The sequence below is a fragment of the Alosa alosa genome, chromosome 7, assembly GCF_017589495.1.
Source record: "Alosa alosa isolate M-15738 ecotype Scorff River chromosome 7, AALO_Geno_1.1, whole genome shotgun sequence".
NCBI lineage: Eukaryota > Metazoa > Chordata > Actinopteri > Clupeiformes > Clupeidae > Alosa > Alosa alosa.
Window position 1 is genome coordinate 25,574,594 of NC_063195.1, and position 22,904 is coordinate 25,597,497.

The 22,904-nt window shown below is 40.0% G+C and overlaps 1 protein-coding gene and 1 long non-coding RNA gene across 2 annotated transcripts; both read left to right on the plus strand.

Annotated features, from left to right (window-relative positions):
• Nucleotides 1-507: 507 nt before the first annotated feature.
• On the plus strand, nt 508-17,533 carry LOC125297096 (galactosylgalactosylxylosylprotein 3-beta-glucuronosyltransferase 2-like). The gene is made up of 4 exons (XM_048247262.1): nt 508-1,207; nt 1,453-1,594; nt 15,690-15,838; nt 16,720-17,533. Exons 1-4 carry the CDS (start codon nt 755-757, stop codon nt 16,795-16,797), a joined length of 822 nt encoding a protein of 273 aa, XP_048103219.1. The 5' UTR covers nt 508-754; the 3' UTR covers nt 16,798-17,533.
• Nucleotides 17,534-20,972: 3,439 nt separating this feature from the next.
• Nucleotides 20,973-22,900, plus strand: LOC125297150. The gene is made up of 2 exons (XR_007193959.1): nt 20,973-22,267; nt 22,765-22,900. It is a non-coding gene; the product is annotated as an uncharacterized LOC125297150 (long non-coding RNA).
• The last annotated feature ends 4 nt before the right edge of the window (nt 22,901-22,904 follow it).

Genomic DNA, 22,904 nt, shown 5'->3' on the forward strand with positions numbered 1-22,904 from the left:
CTGCCTCAGGCAGAATACCCTTAACTCGTGACAAAGGGGGTCGCATGACCTTTATTAGAAAATCATGACATGGAGAGAGCAAATGACAGACAAAGCAAAGTTGATGCACAGTATTGAATGTATAGAAAGCATATACAGAATATAAAAAAAAATTTTAGTAATCCAAAATTTCTCCTTCACTCCTCTTTCATCTGACATGCGTGGCATATCTATCCGATCACAGGTCCGCGAGTAATTCAAACAAGAGTAATGGGTGCGCAGGTTTTTTATTTTCATACTTGATCGTACAGACAAGTGTGTAGTCTCTTTGGAAAGCCCCACTTCTGCTCTGTCATGCAATACAGGTTTCATCTTGCTGCAATGAACAGTTCCGGAGCAATGTAACAGAGAAGAAAGGGTGTGTTTTTTGACGCACTTTGCGCCAATCGGGTTCTAAGGGTTAATGGGCAATCGTAGACTAGGATTTGGGGGTGGCACCTGGGGTGGCCAATCGTATCTGAAGGGTGGCCTTTGCCAACCAGAGCCACCCCTCTGGCTCCGCCCCTGCTTTTTATCTTGCAAGGACAATGTCGCTGCTGACACTGACATGTGGATGATACGTGGACACAAACTCACTCTTGTGATCAGAAGCAGAGAATGAGCCGGGGAGAGATTAACCAAGACAAACAAAAGAGAGGTGAAAAGGACTTACTTGGAACTGTTCTATTAAAATTTGGTTTCATCCAAGACGCTGGTCATCACATTGGTAGTTACAATGACAAAGTTTGCCATGCGACATTCCATCTGCATCCTCCTGGCTTGTGGTCTCATCATGGCGGTGATGCTTCACTTGTCTGTCAAGGAGACACCGCTGGACATACCTGTGATCTACGTCATCACCCCAACTCACACGAGACCAACGCAAAAGGCCGACCTGACCCAACTGGGCAACACCTTGCGCCAGGTCCCAAACCTTCACTGGATCGTCGTAGAGGACGCCGACTTTAAGTCGCCCCTGGTGGCTAAGTTCTTATTAAATTTGCGGATATCGTACACTCATCTGAATGTCCCCAAACCTGATTATTGCAAGTCAGGATGCGTGGCCAGAGGGAGCGAACAGAGAAACCTCGGCTTGGACTGGCTTCGGCGGAACAGGGGACCCCTTGACTCTGGTGTGGTGTACTTCGGAGATGATGACAACACATACGACCTGGAGGTCTTCGAGGAGGTTCGTGTTCACACTTCTATATCGGGATCAAGGCTTAGGCTAATTGCCAACCCCACATTAAATTGTCTACATTGTATCGTACTGAACTAGTCATTGTTAAATTTGCAAGCAGATTTGGAACTCCATTATCTGATTTGGGGATTTTTGACAACTTGTGCATAAGTCACACTGCATTGGTTTTAAACTGTGTATAAAACGTCTAATAAGCTCACACAACACCCCACCCTTTTCGTTTTCCTCTCCAGATGCGTTACACAAAGCATGTGTCGGTGTGGCCAGTGGGGCTGATAGGCTCCCGTCGGTACGAGCGGCCGTTGGTGCGTGACGGGAGAGTAGTGAGCTGGTACACAAGATACCCTGGAAGGAGATTCTGTACAGACATGGCAGGCAAGTGCTATGGCAAGCCATTTTAACATATAACAGCTAGACTGGATATATGTTGCAGATATCTGTAATTCAGTTTTGCCTAGTCAAAACAAACATTTCAGATATCCTCATGTTGCAACTACATTCTTCCTATCCATAATTGTCATTTCAGATATCCACAATTGATTGATTATGGCGGGGAAAGGAAATTACATATTTATGGATATCTAAAATAGAACAACGTCATGCATAATAATTTGCACTAGTCATAATGACGTGATCTCTCATTCTGCCTAGTCAAAACCAAAGATTCTAGAACGTAGCAATCTAGAATCTTTGGTCAAAACTGAATTACAGATATCTGCAATTGTCCTTTAAGATGGGCAACCAGATTTTCTGTTCTAAACAACCAAACCTAGAATGGTGTTTTCTATTGCTTCACTGTGTTCTTTCTTTAAGGATATGTGGATTCAATTATGTTTTCTATGTCATTGTCATTAGATAAACTAAATGTTCAAAAACGGGGCTCTGACAAGGAATCCAAAGAGAAAACTTTGACAAAAAAATAGGCCTAATTTTTCTGGCAGATGACCTGTCTATATAAGAGAACACCGATATTGTGACTCTGGTGATGACTCAGATGGACGTGCAATCTCAATATTCAATATGATTATGGGATTTTGCTGACGTTTTTGCCCAAAGCAACTCACAAATAAAAACAATACAATAGTTAACATTAACAGTGAACAGTTTTAAAATGTTAAAATGTTAAACTACATTAAAGAGAATAGCAATAATAAACAATAATGCCAATGCAATATCAATGATCAATAGCCTAATGAAGATAAACAAATACTATAATATACAAACCATAACCCATAAGATTAACCAAGTGTATGGTGAACAGATGTGTCTTTAGACCCTTCTTGAAAGACCCAAAACTATCACAGGAACACAGAACACTCTTCCCAGAGGAAACTTTTGCTTCTCATTTGTATCCCTTCTGTTGCTAAGGAGGCAAAATGGTGATTCTCTTTTAAGGATAATTTAAGTATTACTTTTTGTGTGTCAAAGATGAGACACATAGCAATAAGACAAGTAGGAGTCACATAAGAGATATTAGTTTGAGAAGCAGGAGAAATACAGGAGATCTCTTATATGTTAGTCTCACTTACAACTTGTTTCTCCTTAGGAGAAATAATAGAGCAGATGGAGTCACATAAGAGATATTAGTTTGAGAAGCAGGAGAAATACGGAAGATCGCTTATATGTTTGAGTGTAGTCTCATTTACAACTTGTTTCTCCGTACCACATCACCCTCCATTAGAAGTGCAATGAGCTGCATTGAGCATAATAAACTGCATTTAGAATTCCAAATCCATATTTCTAGATATTTTGGTAAAAGTAACTTAAAAGTAATACAATAGTAGTGTAATGCCTTACAACAACAAAGAGACAGTAATATTATAATGTAATGAATTACTTTGAAATGACAGTAATAAGTAATACATAATATATTACGATTTTGAAGTAACTTGCCCAACACTGATTAAACCACATGTCACTGCTTGACTAAATGAAAAATATAGGCTACTGAACATGCATGGAGATCGTCATAGTTGACAGAAATTACGATACTGATTATATAATAACCTATAGGTCCAAATCTAAATGTTTGGGTTCATTTTATGAAGTGTTGCTACAGCATGATACTGTGTGTTTGTTATTTATGGGTGGGCTTGTGTGTGTGTGTGGGGGGGGGGGTCGTCGGTCCAATAGTGGGCCGGTCCAGGAGAAAATTGCCAGGGCCGAATTTTGTTCCCAGTCCGACCCTGGTTATTAAGTTACCATAACTGTGTTTTTCTCTATCAATCGCGACATAAACTCATTGGTTTATTTTTTCTTTTCTTTCCCTTTTTCGCGGGTTGGGCAGTTATAATGCGCATAAGGTATGTTCACCTAATTTGAGTCAGAGCCGCTTGCTTTGTAAAGGTGTTTCTGTCCTTTCAAAACTTCCTTAAAATAGTGTGTTTACCAACCAGAATTAAAAAAAAAATCCCGGGAGGGAAATCTCCCTCATCCCAGAACTTTTAAAAATTGTGAAACACCCCTATAAGCCCACGTAACCACGTGCCACATATGGTGCGTACTATGGAATACAACCCTAGCGGAGCCCCTGCTCCTCCATCCAGCCTTCCTGCGGATACCCTTGCCTCTTTTTTAACAAACAAAGTGGCGGCAATCAGCAGTCAATTCTCTATATGCCCACAAGATGCGACAGACTCAGATATTGTACTGAGATATTGCAACCTCTGGTGGTTGCTGGAACCAGTGGCGATTCTAGACATTTTTAACAAGGGTGGCACTAGTGAGGCACTGATTAATTCAAGGGTGGCATGAGGCAAAATATCCAGATAAACAGAAACAGGCTCAAGATGTGAAATTAACACAAATACATTAGGGAAACCAGATGCAAACACTATACTCATAAATTGAAGGACAAAAAAACACAAATATCTTACTCTCACATAAAATTTCTTTGTACTCAAATAAAATGTAATACAAACATATTAAAGTTAATTATCAAAGTTGTCTGTCACTGGGCTATGCTGTGCTAAAACCAATTCCATCATGGGGACATTGAAATATAATCCATTTTATTCTATTCTATTAAATGAAGATATACAAATATACTCCCCCACAATAACTTATATCTATGGCCATCTATTTTTGTAGCTATTAAAATATTTTGACCTGCTTTTTTGTCTATTTGTTTATTTTCTTTAAAGTTCTCAAGAAACTTGAGATTGGTATGAAGGAGTGTGTTGTGTCTGTGAGCAATTTGATCTTCCTGAATCTCAATATTATGATCACAACAAATCTGGGCAAATTATTATGACCGCCGCGCAGCGAAGTGGCGGTCATACAGGTTTAGTCAGATTTTGTTTTTCTTTCTTTTTCGCATGTCCAAATTTCCGTCAAGGATTCCCGGGACACTGTAAGACCGGGGTACACGAAACTTGGTGGGCATGTAACCCCACATGGATAGCATGGAACCTCCTGTTTTCATTTTCATCTGTAGCCCCCCCCGCTGGACTGGACCCCCCGAAAGGAGGGTAGGGCAGACAGTTTTCTGTGAATATCTCGAAAACCGTAGGGTTTAGGAGGACCATTTTATTGTATGTTGATCTCAAAGGGCCATGTCAACCCATTCCATAACCACTCATTTCATGTATAGCACCACCTAGTTAAACACAAAAAAGTAAAAATGAGGTGTTGTAATCGCAGGTATCTGTGACCTAACATACCGGTAGTCAAAACTGCACGAAATTGGAAGTGTAGGATCAATATGACACCCTCTGAATGCACGCCAAGTTTCGTGGAATTCCGTTCATGGGGGCCACACAATAAATTAATTTATGTTACTATACACCAACTGGCCTGTAGGTGGCCGGAGACAGTTTTCTGTGAATATCTCGAGAACCGTGAGGGCCTAGGAGGTCCACCTTTTTTGTATGTTGGTCTTAAGGGGGCATGTCAACCTATCCCATTACCACTTATTTCATGTATAGCGTCACCTAGTTAAAAATTGAAAAGCAAAACATTAGGTGTTTTCATCACAATATCTCTGGCTGACATGGTCAAAACTGCACGAAACTGAAAGTGTAGGATCATTACGACACCCTCCGAATGCATGCCAAGTTTTGTGGACTTTCGTTCATGGGGGGCCTTACAATAAAATAATTTATGTGTACATTTAGTGACCGTACACCAACAAGGATTCCCGGGACACTGAAAGACCGGGGTACACGAAACTTGGTGGGCATGTAACCCCACATGGATAGCATGGAACCATCGCTTTTCGTTTTGATCTGTAGCCCCCCTGCTGGACTGGACCCCCCGAAAGGAGGGTAGGGCAGACAGAGTTTTCTGTGAATATCTTGATAACTGTAGGGCCTAGGATGACTAATTTTTTGCGTATGTTTGCCTCCAGGGGTCATGTAAACCCATTCCATATGCACACATGTGCATAAACAGATACACACGCACACACATACATTCACAGTAATCCTACGTATGACACATACTCACACAGTAGACATATATACGCATGCATGCACATGCACACACACAGGCACATAAACAGGCAAACACACACATGCACGCACACACACCCACCCACACACACATAAACATAAACATGTACACGCACACATGCACACAATTCAAGAATTTCTCAGAATTATGAACAGGCAAGATGGGGGTGGAGTTGTATAAAATGTATATTACATGTGAAATCTATGAACTAATCATGTTTTGGTACTTGTTGTCTAGCAGATACCAGTGAGAATTGAGTGTGCATAATGCAATTCAGTGAGATAGTTAGAATCATATATGCCTTTCAGCGTGACTTATTTTTGTGGAAAACATGTGCTGGACTGGGCGGCAGTCATATTTTATCTAGTTAATTAAATTTTCACGTGGGGTAACTTGTTGCAGGGCAACCACACATAAACGGTTCCATGTCTTCCGATTGGATGATTAATGATCAGTTTCTTGAGTCTACATAACAATCTTTTGCCAGCTCCATTCACATATAGGGCTGTATTTTGGGTCACCAGAGCATGGCGTAATACTCGTTATTCACCCGCGCAAAGTTGAATTCGGTATTTTGCACGTTTATTTTTTAAGCATTGCGCCCAGGGGTGTGGCAATTAACAACCTAGGGAGGGTCCTAGCCTAAAAATCGCCATCATACACCACCTAAACCTGGTCAGAAGTCAATGGCGAGTTGTTCATATGCTATTTTAAGAGCGCATGTCACCAGTGCACGCACCATCGGCAGGTGGCAGGTGCACGCACCATCCTTCTATCATTCATGAACGCACACCAGCGCACGTCCATGCAAAGCATTACAAATTGCACGATTACAATGGGAAACATAATTAGAACAAAGATATTACGAAATAGTGTACATCTCATAATGAGTAGTTATTCACCATCATTTGCAAATTGGTAATGACGGTTAAAAGTGATTAGGGGAGAGGCGAGAGACACGTATGGAGCACAGCTGAAGACGCACTGTCACGAGATATAAGCAACTCCTCTGCAGGATAAATGTTGTTTTATTCAGTCATTTGAGCAATATTAGGGTAAGTGTTGCTTTTTCCAGCCTATGTTTTCGGTGGTAACCCATTGTCAGTCAATAGTGAAAGTAACTGCATATAACTGTCTTGTCGTTGACTGACTCCTTGGTGAAGTTAGTTTCACTTTGACAATGAGTTCAAATAGACGAGTGCAAATGCGTGAAGGCTATGCTAGGTTTTAGTAAAGCATGATTTAAGAATGACTATTCTATACGGTCTCGCAAGCAGCCTCCTTCAAATGCGCCTTTGAATGCCAAAATACCGATGCATTTATTTGACATATCGCGCGTTGCGCCGTTAAAGGGAATGACAGATGTCATTCTCATTGGTTTAAAATTATGTTACGCCCCAAACACACCCATATGACTGATTAAAAGACCTAGGAACACCTTGTTACGCCATGCGCTCCACTTTTGATAGCGAAACCCCTCCCAATGTGAACTGGACATCCTACTAAATTTGAATAGACTTTTGACGAGTGACGATGCACTTTAGAATGTCATGATAGGGCCCATAGACTGTGGCTAATCCACAAACTCTAGCATTGTTTGTGCCACATTTATAGCACAATATTAACAATGATATGCATAATATCAAGTTGGTATAAACAGCCTCCATTGCTTTGGAAATGGAAGCATGTAATGACATGATGCTAGCTAGACATTTTCTGTTTGCAACTAAACTAAAATGAATTGGGTGTGCCTGTGACATCCAATCGTCGGTCTGGCACACCTGAAATATTTTCGGCTTTCACGGCTATGCTTGTCTGTTCTTGACATTCTAACCTGCTGTAGTGTCAACAAAAAACAACCATAAGCTAGAGATAGATAGATAGATACTTTATTGATCCAATAATAGCTTATCATAACAAGCAAAACATGAATAGCTTACCTTGGACACTCATTAGGCTACATGCATGGTTGAGTGTTTGTTTGTTCACTCTGTGAAGACACCGTCTTGCACAGTAGCCTCACATTGCACCCGTCAAAACGCAGCTTGCGCGCATTATGGACTCGCCTTTGGAGTCTGATCTGACTGTTTGCACAGCAAATTAAGAGTGAAAGTAAGTGCTGGTTACTCCTGTCCCTCACTGATGATCGAGGTTCTTGATGTCTGTCCAAAGGATATTTTCCCAAACATTAATAACTTACTTTGGCCAATCGGTTACACAGTCTTTGATAATCAATAAACAAAGCAGTTCACGTGTTGAATTGACTTATAGGTCTATAAAACCCATCTCTAAAATAGGAACTGAATTTGTATTCTGCCTTAAAATAGTTTATGGCTTATTTTTTCCTACTTAGATCTTCATTTAAGTTTGGAAATGAATCATGGTGCAGCCTGAAAGTGAATTATTTTTGCGAGTAGCCATATCCTATTTTCATGTGCGGTTTTTGATTGTCATTACGCGATCACGTTAATTTTTAAAGCACAATAGGCACAATTTATATTTTCATGTCATTTGCATCCCAACTGTCACGTCTCTCCTCACTTTCAGTCGGTTCTCATAGGCACACCTTAATTATAATCTCTGGCTATAACGATAACGTTCTAATTAAATGGAGTATCATAACAATAACGTTCAAATTAGATCTGCTGCATAGTGGAGATTGAAAGGACCCAAAAAGTATCATCCTTCTGTAACGGATGCCAGCTAGCTTAGCTGTGCTTGTGGACCGTTGGTAAACCTCACTCCCCGACGCCTCAAGAGTGCTGCTGGCATGCGAGCCAGTAGCCTGGGCTATTGGCTCAATTGTTAGCGCGCTCGCCTCCCGATCCGAGGTGCTGCTTTCGCTGGTTCGAGTCCGGGCCTGTGCAGGGCTGAATCGCGCAGGTTCAACACAACGCAGGTTACATTGGTGCCGTGACCTGGATCGGGAGTGAGGTTTAGGGGGGTGAGTGTAACGGATGCCAGCTAGCTTAGCTGTGCTTGTGGGCGGGTTCGAGTCCGGGCGTGTGCAGGTTCAACACAACGCGGGTTACACTTGCATGTAATATGCTGTTGCTGCATTTTGACATTGTAAACGTTCGGAAGACTGAAAACAAAAGCAGTTACAGTTAACACTTAATGACCTAGCAAATGTACTGGCAGATGCAATAGGTAAATAGATATCTTTGTGTGTTAGCACAAGCAGTAGCCTGTAGGCCAATAAAGACAAGTGTGTTTGCCACTTACAGTTCTATTGTCTGACACTTCAAACTGCTGCAAATGCATCAAGAAAGGTCCCGCCTTAGACCATGTTAACCCTTAGAACCCTAAGCTGTTTTTAGGGCATTTTTACTATACCTTTATTCATAAGGATTTATTCTGGTCACTAATACATTTCAAGTATTAGTACTAGCATTGATTTTATTTAGATTTTTAAAGAATTAAAATATAAAAAATAAAAATTCTTATATTTCGACACGTATCTAAACACAGCAAGCTCATTGCTCTACATGCATTTAATGTGTGTGTAGGGCAGACTGTCCTGAATCGGGCAATATAATTGCCATGTTGGAGGGATACTCTGGGGCTTGGCAATTTACAGAAATATGTGGTGTGTGATTTACGGAAATTACATTACATTACATTTAGCAGACACTTCTTGACCAAAGTGACTTACATATGTCAGCTATATTACAAGGGATCACATTGTCCCCGGAGCAACTTGGGGTTAAGTGCCTTGCTCAAGGGCACAACGGTGGGGGAATTGAACCGACAACTTTCAGGCTACTGCACGCCAGCCCAACTCCTTAACCACTACACTACCACCGCCCCGAAATAAATGCCATTTTTTATTTAGTGATGAAAAATGACCTTTCTGCGCTCCATATCTGTGACACGAACTGATCTGACCTGACTTGACCCGAGGTTGCGTGTTAGCCTGCATGCCTATGGTGTATGCACTCATAATGATTCTCAACTTTTTACTGCATTGCCATGAACAAAGTAAAGGCAAAAAAGGTGTTTCTTTGTTGAACAAACTGGGATGCAATGTGAGCCTTGAATTGGATGCCATGCAGGAATTTGCTAGGATCTCAAAACCGGATTATGAACATGCTTTGCCATAGAGAAACACACAATAGCGTTGGATTATAAACTTTGCCACAAGAACAGACAAAAACGTGGGGTAAGTCCAGCTATATGAAGTTATTATTTTGCTGTCACTTCGTCTGTTTTATAACACAGAAGGATGTACTTGGTATCAAATGATAGGTCTAAGTCTCCTCTTTCATCTGACATGCGTGGCATATCTATCCGATCAGGGGTCCGTGAGTAATTCAAACGAGAGTAATGGGTGCGCAGGTGAACGCAGAGAAGTATAGACTGTAAATATGATGCAATTTGATTAGACAAGTGTGTAGTCTCTTTGGAAAGCCCCACTTCTGCTCTGTCATGCAATAAAGGTTTCATCTCGCTGCGATGAACAGTTCCGGAGCAATGTAACAGAGAAGAAAGGGTGTGTTTTTTGACGCACTTTGCGTCAATCGGGTTCTAAGGGTTAATGGCCAATCGTAGACTAGGATTTGGGGGTGGCACCTGGGGTGGGTAATTGAATCTGAAGGGTGGCCTGTGCCACCCAGAGCCATCCCTCTGGCTCCGCCCCTGGCTGGAACATCTTTTTCAGCATTCGTGCCTCTCTCCGTGAGTGAGATATCTAGATTCCTGACATGTAGCCATCTTACCACATGCTTGTTGGACCCTATACCTACGAGCCCACTTCAGTCCATCCGCCTGACCATCACACCAGCTATCACACGTCATCAATGCTTCGCTAACCTCTGGCACCATTCCAACAACGTTCAAAACGGTCCGGGTAACAACGCCTCAAGTTGAGAACTGCCTCTCTCACTCCTACCTTTCCTATCCAAAAGTATTGAACGAGCAGTCTCCAAACAGGTCTCTGAATTCCTTTCACAGAACAACCTTCTGGGTCCAAATCAATCTGGGTTCAAAAGCGGGCACTCTACCGAAACAGCTCTGCTGTCTGTAACAGAAGCCCCAAAGGAAGCCAGGGCGACCGCTCAGTCATCAGTACTCATTCTGCTTGAATTATCGGCTGCCTTTGACAAGGTTAATCACCGCATCCTTCTCTCTATACTCTCGAACATGGGAATCTCCGGCTCTGCTCTCTCCTGGTTTGAATCCTACCTCACAGGATGCTCGTTTACCAAAGGCTGCAGATAAGTCTAGTAGAATTAATACAGATGACTAAGCAGAGGACTTACCTACTCTTAATGCTTCAGTCACACACAGTAGAGCAGTTTCAGTAGAATGATAGATAGGATAGATAGATAGATAGATAGATAGATAGATAGATAGATACTTTATTGATCCCCAGGGGAAATTCAAGATAGATAGATAGATAGATACTTTACTGATCCCCAGGGGAAATTCAAGGTCTCAGTAGCATACAGGCATCACACACACATTCACTAACAGCAGAAAAAAGTAATTAAAAGTATATAATATAAAAAACACAACTAAGCAATAAGGACAGTAGAAGATAAAGAATATACTAAAATACAAATTATACTAAATAACACTTAATCTAAATCAATTCTAAAAACAGTATCCACATAGTGGGTGATTAATCAAGAGGCACTTGCAATGCCTGGGATTCTCTGTGCATAGTAAGGTAAGATAGGTGCTCTGTGTGAGTGAGTGTCATGGTGATGGTGCAAATGACCACTCTTGAAACCAGACTGCATAAGGTCTAGCACAGGGCTGCCCAATTTTGGGCCCACGGGCCAAATTTGGCCCGCCATCGATTTTTTTTTGGCCCGCGCTCTGGTCAGAATTTTCTGTCTCAACGTTCTATCAACTCAAAAACTGGTTGCATTTCAGACGGGGCGGTAGGGGGTGCTATTGAGCTTCTGTCAGTGCAGATCCATAGTCGTGATATGATGATGACAAGTGTGAGGAAGGCTGAGGAGAAGCTAGTCAGGGGCGCCTGCAGGAATGAATGCTATGGTACGCACACCTATCTAATTTTGTGTTGAGTTGAGTTGAGTTGATTTTGAACGCAATTACTTTACAGAAAGGAATCTTTCATTGTAAATAGACTACTGTCATGCAGTTAATGGGACACTGTGCAGAGTTGGGAAGTTATGGTAGGGCAACTTATGAATAGCCTACAGGGGAAATTCTCTCTCGTTAGTAGCCTGATGGTACGCAGGGTACGTGCTGTGCTACACCTGCAGGCACGCCTGAAGCTAGTTAATCTGAATGGTCATTGCTCAATCAAATCTATTTGTAATAATATTTTGTTTGTTACTTATGTGTATTGATATTGTATGAATATTTATTTTATTATTCCTTAATATGTCTTCAACTTAAAATGTATGGAAAGATATTGTGTTGCACAACAAGTTTTTAAAAATATGGTTTCCATTTAAGTGCAGTATGTCTCCATTCCTGGAGAAAAAAAAAATGATTTTTCTAAAGAATGTGTCAATTTGTCCCATAAGGGCATGTTGTGTTCTATATAAATTAGGGCTGTCAAAATAACCGATTAATTTTGATTAATTAATTTGAGAAACAATAACTGATTAAAAAAATGAGTGCAGATTAATCGATTCCGTATGACCTTTGACCCCGAGCCGTTCTAGTCAGTAAAATTTAGACTGTAATATGAAGGAGAGAGAAGAAAACGTGCTGCCTGGATCATTGATTGGAACATTTACTTTTAAAAAACGGCCTGATGGTGTTGATAAAAAATAAAGTGTTGAAAATGAAGTCCTCTGCAATGAAATGCCTTGTATGTGAAAAAAAAACTTCTTCCCGAAGCACTTTTGAATTTATTTCCTTAGCATATTAGGTCATATCATAGATTATTATGGCAATTAATTGAACAGTGAAAATAATAATAAGTTTTTGAGTTTTTGAACTTTAATGTCACTAATGCTGATTATTCAATGATTCATTAGAATTTAAATATTTAAAATACTTTCACAGCAAAAAATATATATGCGATTAATTTAGATTAATTAATCACAGAGTATGCAATTAATTAGATTATTTTTTTTAATCGATTGACAGCCCTAATATAAATTATTAATTCATATTGATGCAAATAACTTTATTCCAAGACATAAAATTGCTCCATATATGCTTTTCTTCAAAGATTTTGATTGTTTCAGATAGACTGTATATTTCTACTCCTTAAAACAGCCAAATGGATGCATTTGATAATATTAATTCAAGCACTGTAAACACAGTGCAAAGATAAGCACAGTATAACTGTACGTACACACCGGCGCCGACTTGAGCTTCCAACGATGCTCGGGTCGCCCTGTCAGAGACGCTTATCAAAAAAGTACAGGGAAGCTTTGGACACTTTGGCCGCTCTGACGAGGCAGCATTTTACATTCGATCATGTTCTATCTTACTACTTTATTTAAAGGCCATCTATTCCGATTGGTTGCTGGTCATTGGTTGCTGAACCGTGTCATAGCTCATTACCATAAAGTTGACTTACTTTCAACTTTCTCCTTGACGCTCAAGTCGCTCAAGACGCCCAAAATGCGATGCCGACGGATTTGCCGCTTCTTGCAGCTGAGAGAAACCGGCTTCCATTGAAAATGAATGACTTCCTGAATCTTTGGAAGCTCAAGTCGGCGGCGGTGTGTACGTACAGTAAAGACTAGTGTTTGTTTTTTCTTAAAAAAAATTGTCTTTTTTATAGAATGTTAATTTTGCACAAATACGCAATACATTTAAATTTAATGGTCCACGGCATCCCTGGTCTAGCAGGTTGTTCTGATATAGGAAGTCACAGACTTGCTTAACGACCACTTTCTCCAAAGCCAATAAGAAAGGAAGACAGGTCTGTAGTTCTTCACATCAGTTGGATGAACTGTAGTTTCTTTAGCAAAGGTGTAACCCATGCATGCCTGTTGAAAAGAAGAAGGAACTATTCCAGAACTGAGTGAAGTATTGAACACATGCATGACTGCCGGCAAAACAGCAGGTGCGATAGACTGCAGAAGAATAGATGGGACAAAATCCAAAGGGCATGTTGTTTGATGACTTTGCTGAAGCAGTAGAGGAACCTCTTCTTCATTAAGAGGAGAGAAAGAGTCCAACGATGCCACACATGCAAAACTCTCCTTATAGGCTCATTAAACTGAGCACTTATTTTAGCAACTTTTTCAGTTTAAAATGTTGCAAAGTCATCTGCTGACAGTGAAGTAGCTGATGGTGGTGGTGGAGGATTGAGAAGAGACTTGAAAGTTGAAAAAAGTTTCAATTAGCCTCGTGAGCTTCAGTTTTCCATTTGCAGATCAGTCTGGCATCTTTTCGATAGAGAATATTTGGAGCAGTTCACCAAACGAACGGCCAATCAGCATTGGTTTTGAGGCGGGTTTAGGTGTGACGCAACGTACAACATGACAGCATCCACAGATGAGATGAGCGTAGCTATCGCGCAAGTTTTATCCGAATTAGAAAGTATTCCTGGGGAAGCTGTGAAGCTATGAGTCTCAGCCATGCAGCTGGGAGGAATGAACGACACAGACATTCTCCACGGCCGATTCCAGTCCATAATGGAGGAATATACTTTCTTCAGAAGTGTTGGGCCTACCGTGAAAACTTGGTGGGGATGAGGTTTGTTGATGAGGGTCATGTCACATGCAAATGGTAAGTTTAAAAACGTTAACGTTAGTTACGTTACCTAATGTAATTGTATGTTAAACGAAGGCATTAGAAGAACACTTCGTTCATCTGATTGGTTGATTTGGCCCGTCGATAACCAACATAGGTGGTGATAGACAGATGGTTCATCCAATCAGCTAATCAGTATTTTCGCCCCTTCCCAAAAGTTCTCCAACGGAAAGTTCCCAGATGGACATGCAGAGCAAATGCGAAGCATCCATCTGGCGGAGTCAGGTTAGCTCTCAATCTTGCTCTGATAGAATTCCTTTTTTGCAAGTGTAATAGTGGATGAAAAAGATGATAGCAAAGACTGGTAACTAAGATCATTTCCATCTCTGACAATATTATAATTTACTTAGGGTTTTATAATCATGAGTTAACCTCTGTAAATTTGTATTTGATAGATGTATTTTGCTAAAATGACACTGTTTTTAATGAAAATGTCCGTATAGCATAGCCAAAAGTGTAAAAATGTGCCATTTTGGACTAAGGCCGCCATATTGAATTTTTGGACAAAATTCAAGAGGCCCCGTGTTTTAATCTGTTCCAGTATGGGTTCTGACAAGGAATCCAAAGAGAAAACTTTGACAGGAAAATAGGCCTAATTTGTCTGGCAGATGACCTGTCCATAGGGCTGGCTCTGCCCCGAGGAACAATGTTGAGAACCACATCATTACGCTGTCTGATTTGGGGGAATCACATTAGCCGCCGATTAGTCTGTCAGTGTACAGTGCACATGAGGGTTCAGGTAGCGTGTGCTTCATTGTGAATACGTGTCTCACTGCTAGCAGTTACATGATGGCTACAAACTGTCATTATCTGTCACGCTGGTTTTATGGTTCATTCAAGTATGCTTATAACTATTCATTTAGCTATTCATTTTATCCAAAGGGACTAACATACATTTGGCTATTATCCGAAGGGACTAACATACTGTATGTAAATTACAGTTTAAGGGTCAGTCTCCCCAGAGCAACTCAGGGTTAAGTGCCTTGCTGAAGGGCACAACGATGGAAATTGAACCCACAACGTTTCTGGAAACTGAATTCTAACTCCTTACACACTATGCTACCACCACCCTTATATAATAATAGAGCCTTTCTCTTTTGCTGACATCTGGATATCATAAAATGTTATACTTTGGCAAATATTGACATATAAATATATAAATATACATATAATGTATCAGAAATTCCATGCAAAACTGTCATGTCTATAACGCCATAAATACCATGGCATTGTGTTGCCGTTATGGATGTGACAGTTTTGCATGGAATTGCCCATATATATACATTTTTATTTATTCCCTTTTTCCCCTCCTCTCCCTTAGGCTTTGCAGTTAATCTGAACCTCATCCTGGCCAATCCCGAAGCTCGCTTCAATTTGAAGGGGGCCAAGGCCGGAATGCAGGAGTCCGACTTCCTGAGCAAAATCACCAAGCTTGAGTATCTCGAACCCAGAGCAAACAATTGTACAAAGGTGAGGCTGATGGCTTGCCTTTATCACACCTATCCACTTCTATTATAAGCACTGCTTGTTCCTCTGTGTGAGGGTTTATTTAGCCTGCTAAATGTAATACTTGTACTGGCAATCTGACTTGCTAACATCCAATGATTACCTGGATATTTCCCGTCCCCTTATGTGCTCATCTGGCATGATGATATTCCTTAACACTCCCGTGTTTGTTTTGTGCTTAATTTGTGGCCATTTCTCCCACGGTTACTTACTAGACTGTGTATCTTGTGTTCAGCATATTTCCTCTTGCTTATATCATCTTGCACACACGTGTATGCTTATGCTTATGCTTATGTTTATGAGCAGGTGGTTATTATGTAATTCACATATTTATATCCTCAACACTTCAAATTTGATCCGGTGTTGTCACATGATTATTGATGGTAATCTGAGTAGAGAAGCGTACTAATGCAACTGTATGGCGACCATATGTGCTCTGTAAGATTTCCGGACACTGTTCGCTTCTGTCCAGTCAAGATAAAGTTTTCAGTTGTTGGTATGGGGAGAATTCCATGAACATATTTTAAACTTAACTTTTCTTGAAGAACTTAAAAGATCGTTAGTGTTCAAAGTGACAATTTCATTTAATATGTATATTTATATTTATTTACCAATGGTGTTGCACAACAATGTACCACACCTTTTAATAATCTGTGAAAAGAGTAAGACACCTCAGAAAAAAAGGTATTTTGTCATATTTATGTGATACCTCACCAATTGTGTGGATTTAAACGTTTGTAAAAGTTAATTAGTTGTAAATTAATTAGTTAATTTGTGTGTAAAAGCTTGGTTAATGGCCCTGTTGACCATCATAATTACTACAAACTGTTTTCCTGATTCCACAGGTTTTGGTTTGGCACACAAGGACAGAGAAGGCATCCCTCCACGAACATGTCACAGAAAATGTGGACATTGAGGTGTAAAGGTGCTTCACCAATTTGCGGCATTTTTCAGCAAGAGCCATTTGGAATGGGGAGACTGATCTACTGTGATGTCTACAGAACACGATGCTGTGATGATGATGCTGTATAAAGAACACCATACATTATTAGTAATGTAATAAAACCAGGGATGCCACCAAGGGGTGGCCAGGGGTGGCCACAGCCACAACATAAACTCTGGCCATGTGGCCGACGGACACAAAATGTGTCCAAATTCACACCCATTATTCTCTGTTGAATTGCTCACAGACTACTTATCACACATAAATTACACAGATATCATGTGAAAGAGCAGAACCTGATTTTCAAATGATATTAGCTAGGTGTTGTGACAAACAGTTTGCAGTATGCATGGCGTTTAATCATATTTCCATTGTGCACACCTCGCTTTGTCCATCTCCACCAGGGTTGTGCACAATTTGAATTGCAATTCTGCTTCCTGTTTGCTACCACAATTGAAATGCAAGTGAAATTCAAGAATTGAATTGGAATTTAAGAGCCAGTTTTAATTCAGTTCTGGAATTTTGCCCAAGCCTGATCTCCACACCCATTTTTCACGAACACCTTGGTCAAAACATAGCAAACCATATATCGAAATAAACAGCAGACCTCACCGAATATTCCTCTGTACAGTAAGCGGATCCCGATTAACCCTTTCGTGCCCGTGCCGAACATTCCATTTTTGGTGCTGGATGACCTCCTTACACAAAAAAACTTATATCTTGAGTATAATACATACCATCAATGGGATATACATACCATTGTAATCAGAAGGGTCAGTTCTATCAAATGATGTAAAATACATATGGTAATGTTGATCTAGTAATGAACAGTCTTCGAAAATCCTCTCCAAATGTATACCGAAATTCGTTAAAATTGAATTTCATTCGCATAAAAATGAATTATCATCATATTTCTATACGAGATAGAGAAAAATATAGAGTGTATGACATGTTCAGCAAGTTGTGGGCTATTTAACAAAAAAGACTGAATTGGAATATCACTAACCTTTCAAAAGTTATGATAAATTAAGTGATAAGTGTAAAAAAATGCAGTAAACGGGATTTAGAATGTTGACAGAATTCACATTCTCTTTCTCACCAAAAACATAAAAGTATGCATAAAAACTAATAATGAAGTCAGACACAATGGTTTAGATTTATTTGGTCCATCAGAATAAACCATTTATTTGTATATAAGCAAATGCTACAGTCAACAATAATGATATATAAAAGAAAAACATGTACCTTACCAGTAATACAGGAAGTAAGTATACTGTATATTTATTGAAGATCAATTCTGAATAGAGACATAGAATACATTTGATTCAACAACTTCCTTATATAAATTAGTGTAATATGAAAATGATATACATCTATAAAATGTATTACTTATGAAAAGCTAGGAATACAATCAACTTCAACATCACTCAAAAATCAATGTGTCTAAACATTTGAAAGTGGATAACATAGAACAAGCCTGTTGAGAATAAACACATACACACATATACACACAAACTCACACACACACACACACAGAGGAGGATAGGGAAAGGTGGGGTGGGGAACCTGAAGGTTAAACACAGAAGACCTATGACTCATAACTAAAACGCATCCCCTTCTGTAGAATGCCAAATCTGACAGCAATTTTGTTTACCAAAAAAAAGCAGTCACCTACCGCTAAACTCCAGGCCATACAAGCTACTTTAGTGTTATTATGTATTGTTTTATAACAAAGTCAACAATTTTTCTTTGGCTCCTGCTGTACAGGAATATGTACTTGATGAAAAGACAACAGAGTAGTAGTTGGAGCAGCTGAAGGCGAGGCTGAAATTTTGACGGAAATGCCTGCCAGCTGTTGTGATAGATTTTCACCAAAGTCTTTCTGGCTGTAGCTACCAAACCTAGGTTCAACACCAGATTCTGCATTGCCAAACTTGAAATAATAAGAAACTACTGAAACAGCAATGTCAATGGAGAAAAAGTGTACACAATATGTATTTCTCATTTGGTCAACGCTCCCTGATCCCTTCAGAGACTTGGTTCCCCAGTAGCAATGGATATTAGGGAGGGAAGTGAAGTCCCATGTCAATGATCAATCCCAGAAAACTGTGAAACTCTTCTGGGGTCTCTTCATCCCATGCCCCTGCACTGTGTGTTTGCATACGACGGCCTACTAAGCACAACCTCCCACCCGTTCCGGTTGGTAAAACCACATATGCCTGGGACAACAACATAAAAATCAACATAACAAGTCTATTTCACAGTGTTTTAGTGGCAGTCTACACCACCCTACGCACGCCACCTAAATCTATACCTTCTTCCTCCATCCTCACATGGTCTTCAACATTGTGAGCTAAGCTCATCAGCAGTCAGCTACCTCTTCAGGCCTGCAAGGAGGTCTGTGTAGGTCTTGTCATCCTCCATCTGAAACAACAGTAAAATCATACAAATGTAATACATTTATTAATTTAAAAAATAAAATCACAAAACTACAGATGTGTGTGTGTGTGTGCACATACATACACAAGAGGTAGCCTAAACTATTGAAGCATTTTGAGTAACTCAAAAAATATATATATATATATATAAAAGCATGAAAAGTTTTTTATTACACATGGGTTTAGCTACCCTAAATCTGATTGCCTGGCTGGCATTAAGATAAAGACAGATTACATTTCACCTAGTAACTAACTGCTTAAATGCAATAATGACATTTCTGACATAATATGTGATTTCACATCATGTTTTCTATAAAACTACATATTGAGAAGAGTAGAATATCAAGTCATGCCATCTTAGAAAATGTTGAGACAAGCACGTCTGATGTTTGTCATTTAGAAGTTAGCAAGGTAAAACAGTTCACTACAAACTGCCTAGCGAGGTAACAACCCGAGGAGAGGCAATAATGTTAATTAGCACTACATTTCTGACAGAATCCGGATTTCACATCTTTTTTTTCTACAACTACATATTGAGAGGAGTAAAAATATCGCTCAACTTATTTCATGTAAGAGAACGCAACTTAGAAACGCTGCATTGATTTATTCAGCTTTGGTATGCTATACTGACTTGCCAATATAATGCTTACCTAACAAGCAAATTGGTACTAGAAAACAAACTTACTTACAGGTTATATACTAACAGGTTTTAAATGAAACTGTCAAATGAAAATAACTGATATCAAAAGCAAACGAGAATACTGCAAGCAGTTCAGAGTAATGCAGCTAGCTAAAGTTACATGACGATGCACTTAGCCCCCGTTATGCCATAATGTTGACGCTGATGAGAAAGCATATTACTGTCAAATAACATGATTTTATGACTACAAATTAAGATTAACCATAACTAGAAACGATGTAAAATATATATTACCTCAGTTTATCCAGCTGTGTGGTTTCCAGTCGAGGTAAACTCCAACGAAGTGCAGGTGGCATCTGGCGGTCCATGTTAAAATGTAATGCGACTGAAGTGAAAAGTTTTTTCACGACTCATCTTCAAGTATCCAAAACATTTAGCGCCATAAACCCCCTTAACCAATCATATCAAATTGAAGCTTATGTTGTCAGCATTACGGGGAAGATTTCAGAAATAAAATCAGTCATTGGACAGCTGAGATATTAGATGATTGGTCATCGTTAAAATTTTAACGAAATTAGAACGGTCGGGCTTGTAAGGGTTAATCTGGTTTTGAAATTGCAGCAAAATTTGGATAACTACAAGTCTATTTACAGAAATGTAGGGGGATAAACCGGCCCCTCGTCTAATGGCATGACCCTACAAACGATCAAGTTCGAGGAAAACTGCTTGCTGTTTTACAAATGGATGGAAGGCAGAGAGAAAGGTTAGCAAAGCTAAAGCATTGACGTTATTGAAACTAGCACAAGCTAGTCTTATGTTGATATGTAGCCTAGGCCTAGCCTAATGACTAATTGGGCCACTCAGGCTGATAAATGGTTTGTGGAACTCGTTGGAACTGTCTGTAGGCTATGTAAGCCTATAGGCCCACTTTAATCATTCTCGTAGCCTACAAACCTATTCAAAGTGCCTGTTTTTTTTTTTTCAATTATTTAATTACCTGTGTTATTAGGTTGTAGGCTAGGCCTTTTTTAAATTTATACAAGCAACTATTGGAGTGCTATGATACCCAGATATGTCCTTGCATGATGCTTGAAATTTCCATCCACCCACAAAGCTGTTTTTATAGCCTACTGCACTGTTGCATATCTAGTTCCTTACACTTTTTTTGAAAGTGCCTGGTTTGTGGTTGATTGGCTTGTTGTATTGCATTAGCACTATATATTTGATTATGTGGAAGGGCTGGGAGTTGGGGAACGGAGACGGCGGCACCACGGTTAGCAAGCAATGAGTGCTTCCGGGAATGCGAAAGAGCCGCCAGACCCATTGGAACTGGCGTTTGGTGGACTGGGATGTGATCATGCATTGTTAAGCATGGATAAGTTTGAAACTAATGATTTGGAGGAGTTGTCAGGGGAGCATGATAGTGAGAGTAGGCCTACTATAAATAAGTGAAGGTGACGAAGGTGAATGGAATTTAATTCAAAGAGCATCGAAGAAAAGAAAGGGAAATACTAAACTAGATGAAACAAAAAGAGTTAGGACTGAGGTTAAAGTAGTGATTCGATTTCAAACCCCCTGTGCATTAAACCCATTAAAAGTCAGTGAAGCAATTTATAAGCAAATAGGAGGTCGAAGTTCGCTCCGTCAGAACGCTAAGAGATGGTAACCTGTTAGTGGTTTGTCAAGACAGAGATCAGAGAATGGGATTGAAGAAACTTAAAACGTTACTGGAAAAGTGTTAAAGCCCAAGACTGCCCACACAGCAAAAGGACTCTGCGGTGGTATGACGGCTTCCGGAACGGACCCGTGAAACGGACCCGTATTGGAGTCCAGATGCTCTCAGGAACGGATCCGCTATGAAGGCTCCGCACTGCATCCACTCCGCATCCGCGATTAAAACCTTACCTCCACGGCGAGTCCGTTTGGGATCCGCAAATTGATACATACATCCGCCGCGGACCCGCAACGGACTCAAAGGCTCATCTGGCCCGGGTCCGTTTTGGACCCGTTTATCTCATTTTCAAAATTCCTTCTGTTCTTGCTGTAGGATAAAACTAAGCAACTATAGGATAAAAGTAAAACTATCACTAGGCCTAGCCTAGGCTACTACAGCAATATAGGCCTACGATTAATCTGCATTGCCTCGTATTTTTAACTTAACAATACTGTCAATAAACCTAACAGAAAAGGTTTAAGTCAAGACATCAATTTACTGTACAAACGTGATCACTACTCAATGGAAATATAAAATGGACATTTATGGAAAGTTACAGGTTATAAGCTATTCTGTTTTTGTTAAGTAGCCTACATTGCCTAGGCTACTTTACATTCATTTTGTGGTCAAAACCTAATTTAGTGCTTTATAGGCCTAGGTCAGTAGCCTGGCGGGCCATCCTATATCATTGAAATGTATAGTCTGGAATCGAATCATTCACCTGCTTAATCCAAGGGGCGGGCAGAGAATTGTCTTTCAAACTGCCTAGGCATGCAATAGGCCAGCCCTTCGACCATATCCATTATCCGATTCGGCAAAACGGCAAATACATCCTTCTTGAAAGGAATGACTTAAGTGCATTGTGTTGCTCTACTTTCAAAGAAAAGCACAAGTCCAACTCCTCCAAAGTTGACGCCAACGCCGATTCAAACAACCGCTCTTAATTACGCCATAGCCACCTTCCTTGTTGTTCACCGTCGCGGGATGTCGTTATCCTGTTAAGCCATGTAAAGACTCTCTAACGAAATAGAGCTGTGATTGGAGAACATCCACGGTGTTAAGCCAATAGAAATTCCTATGGTTCGATACTAGACGTACAGGCTGAGCAAATTCATTTGCCGCCACTAGGGTGCGTCTAGATTTCTAGGCTACTAGGTCAGTGCAGACATGAAATATTTTATCTAATAGGCTACAACTTCAATGAAATACTGCGCTATGCACAGCTAAAATATCAGAAAATGAATAACTGGTGAATGACAAGAAGTTCAATAAAAAGATTGTTTAATGCTTATTTC

Bases quoted from the DNA above. Each gene is read 5' to 3' on its own strand.
- LOC125297096 (XM_048247262.1), top strand. From the start codon at position 755: ATGACAAAGTTTGCCATGCGACATTCCATCTGCATCCTCCTGGCTTGT. The intron at 1,595-15,689 runs GCAAGTGCTATG...CCTCTCCCTTAG, and splicing joins ATTCTGTACAGACATGGCAG to GCTTTGCAGTTAATCTGAAC. The intron at 15,839-16,719 runs GTGAGGCTGATG...CTGATTCCACAG, and splicing joins GAGCAAACAATTGTACAAAG to GTTTTGGTTTGGCACACAAG.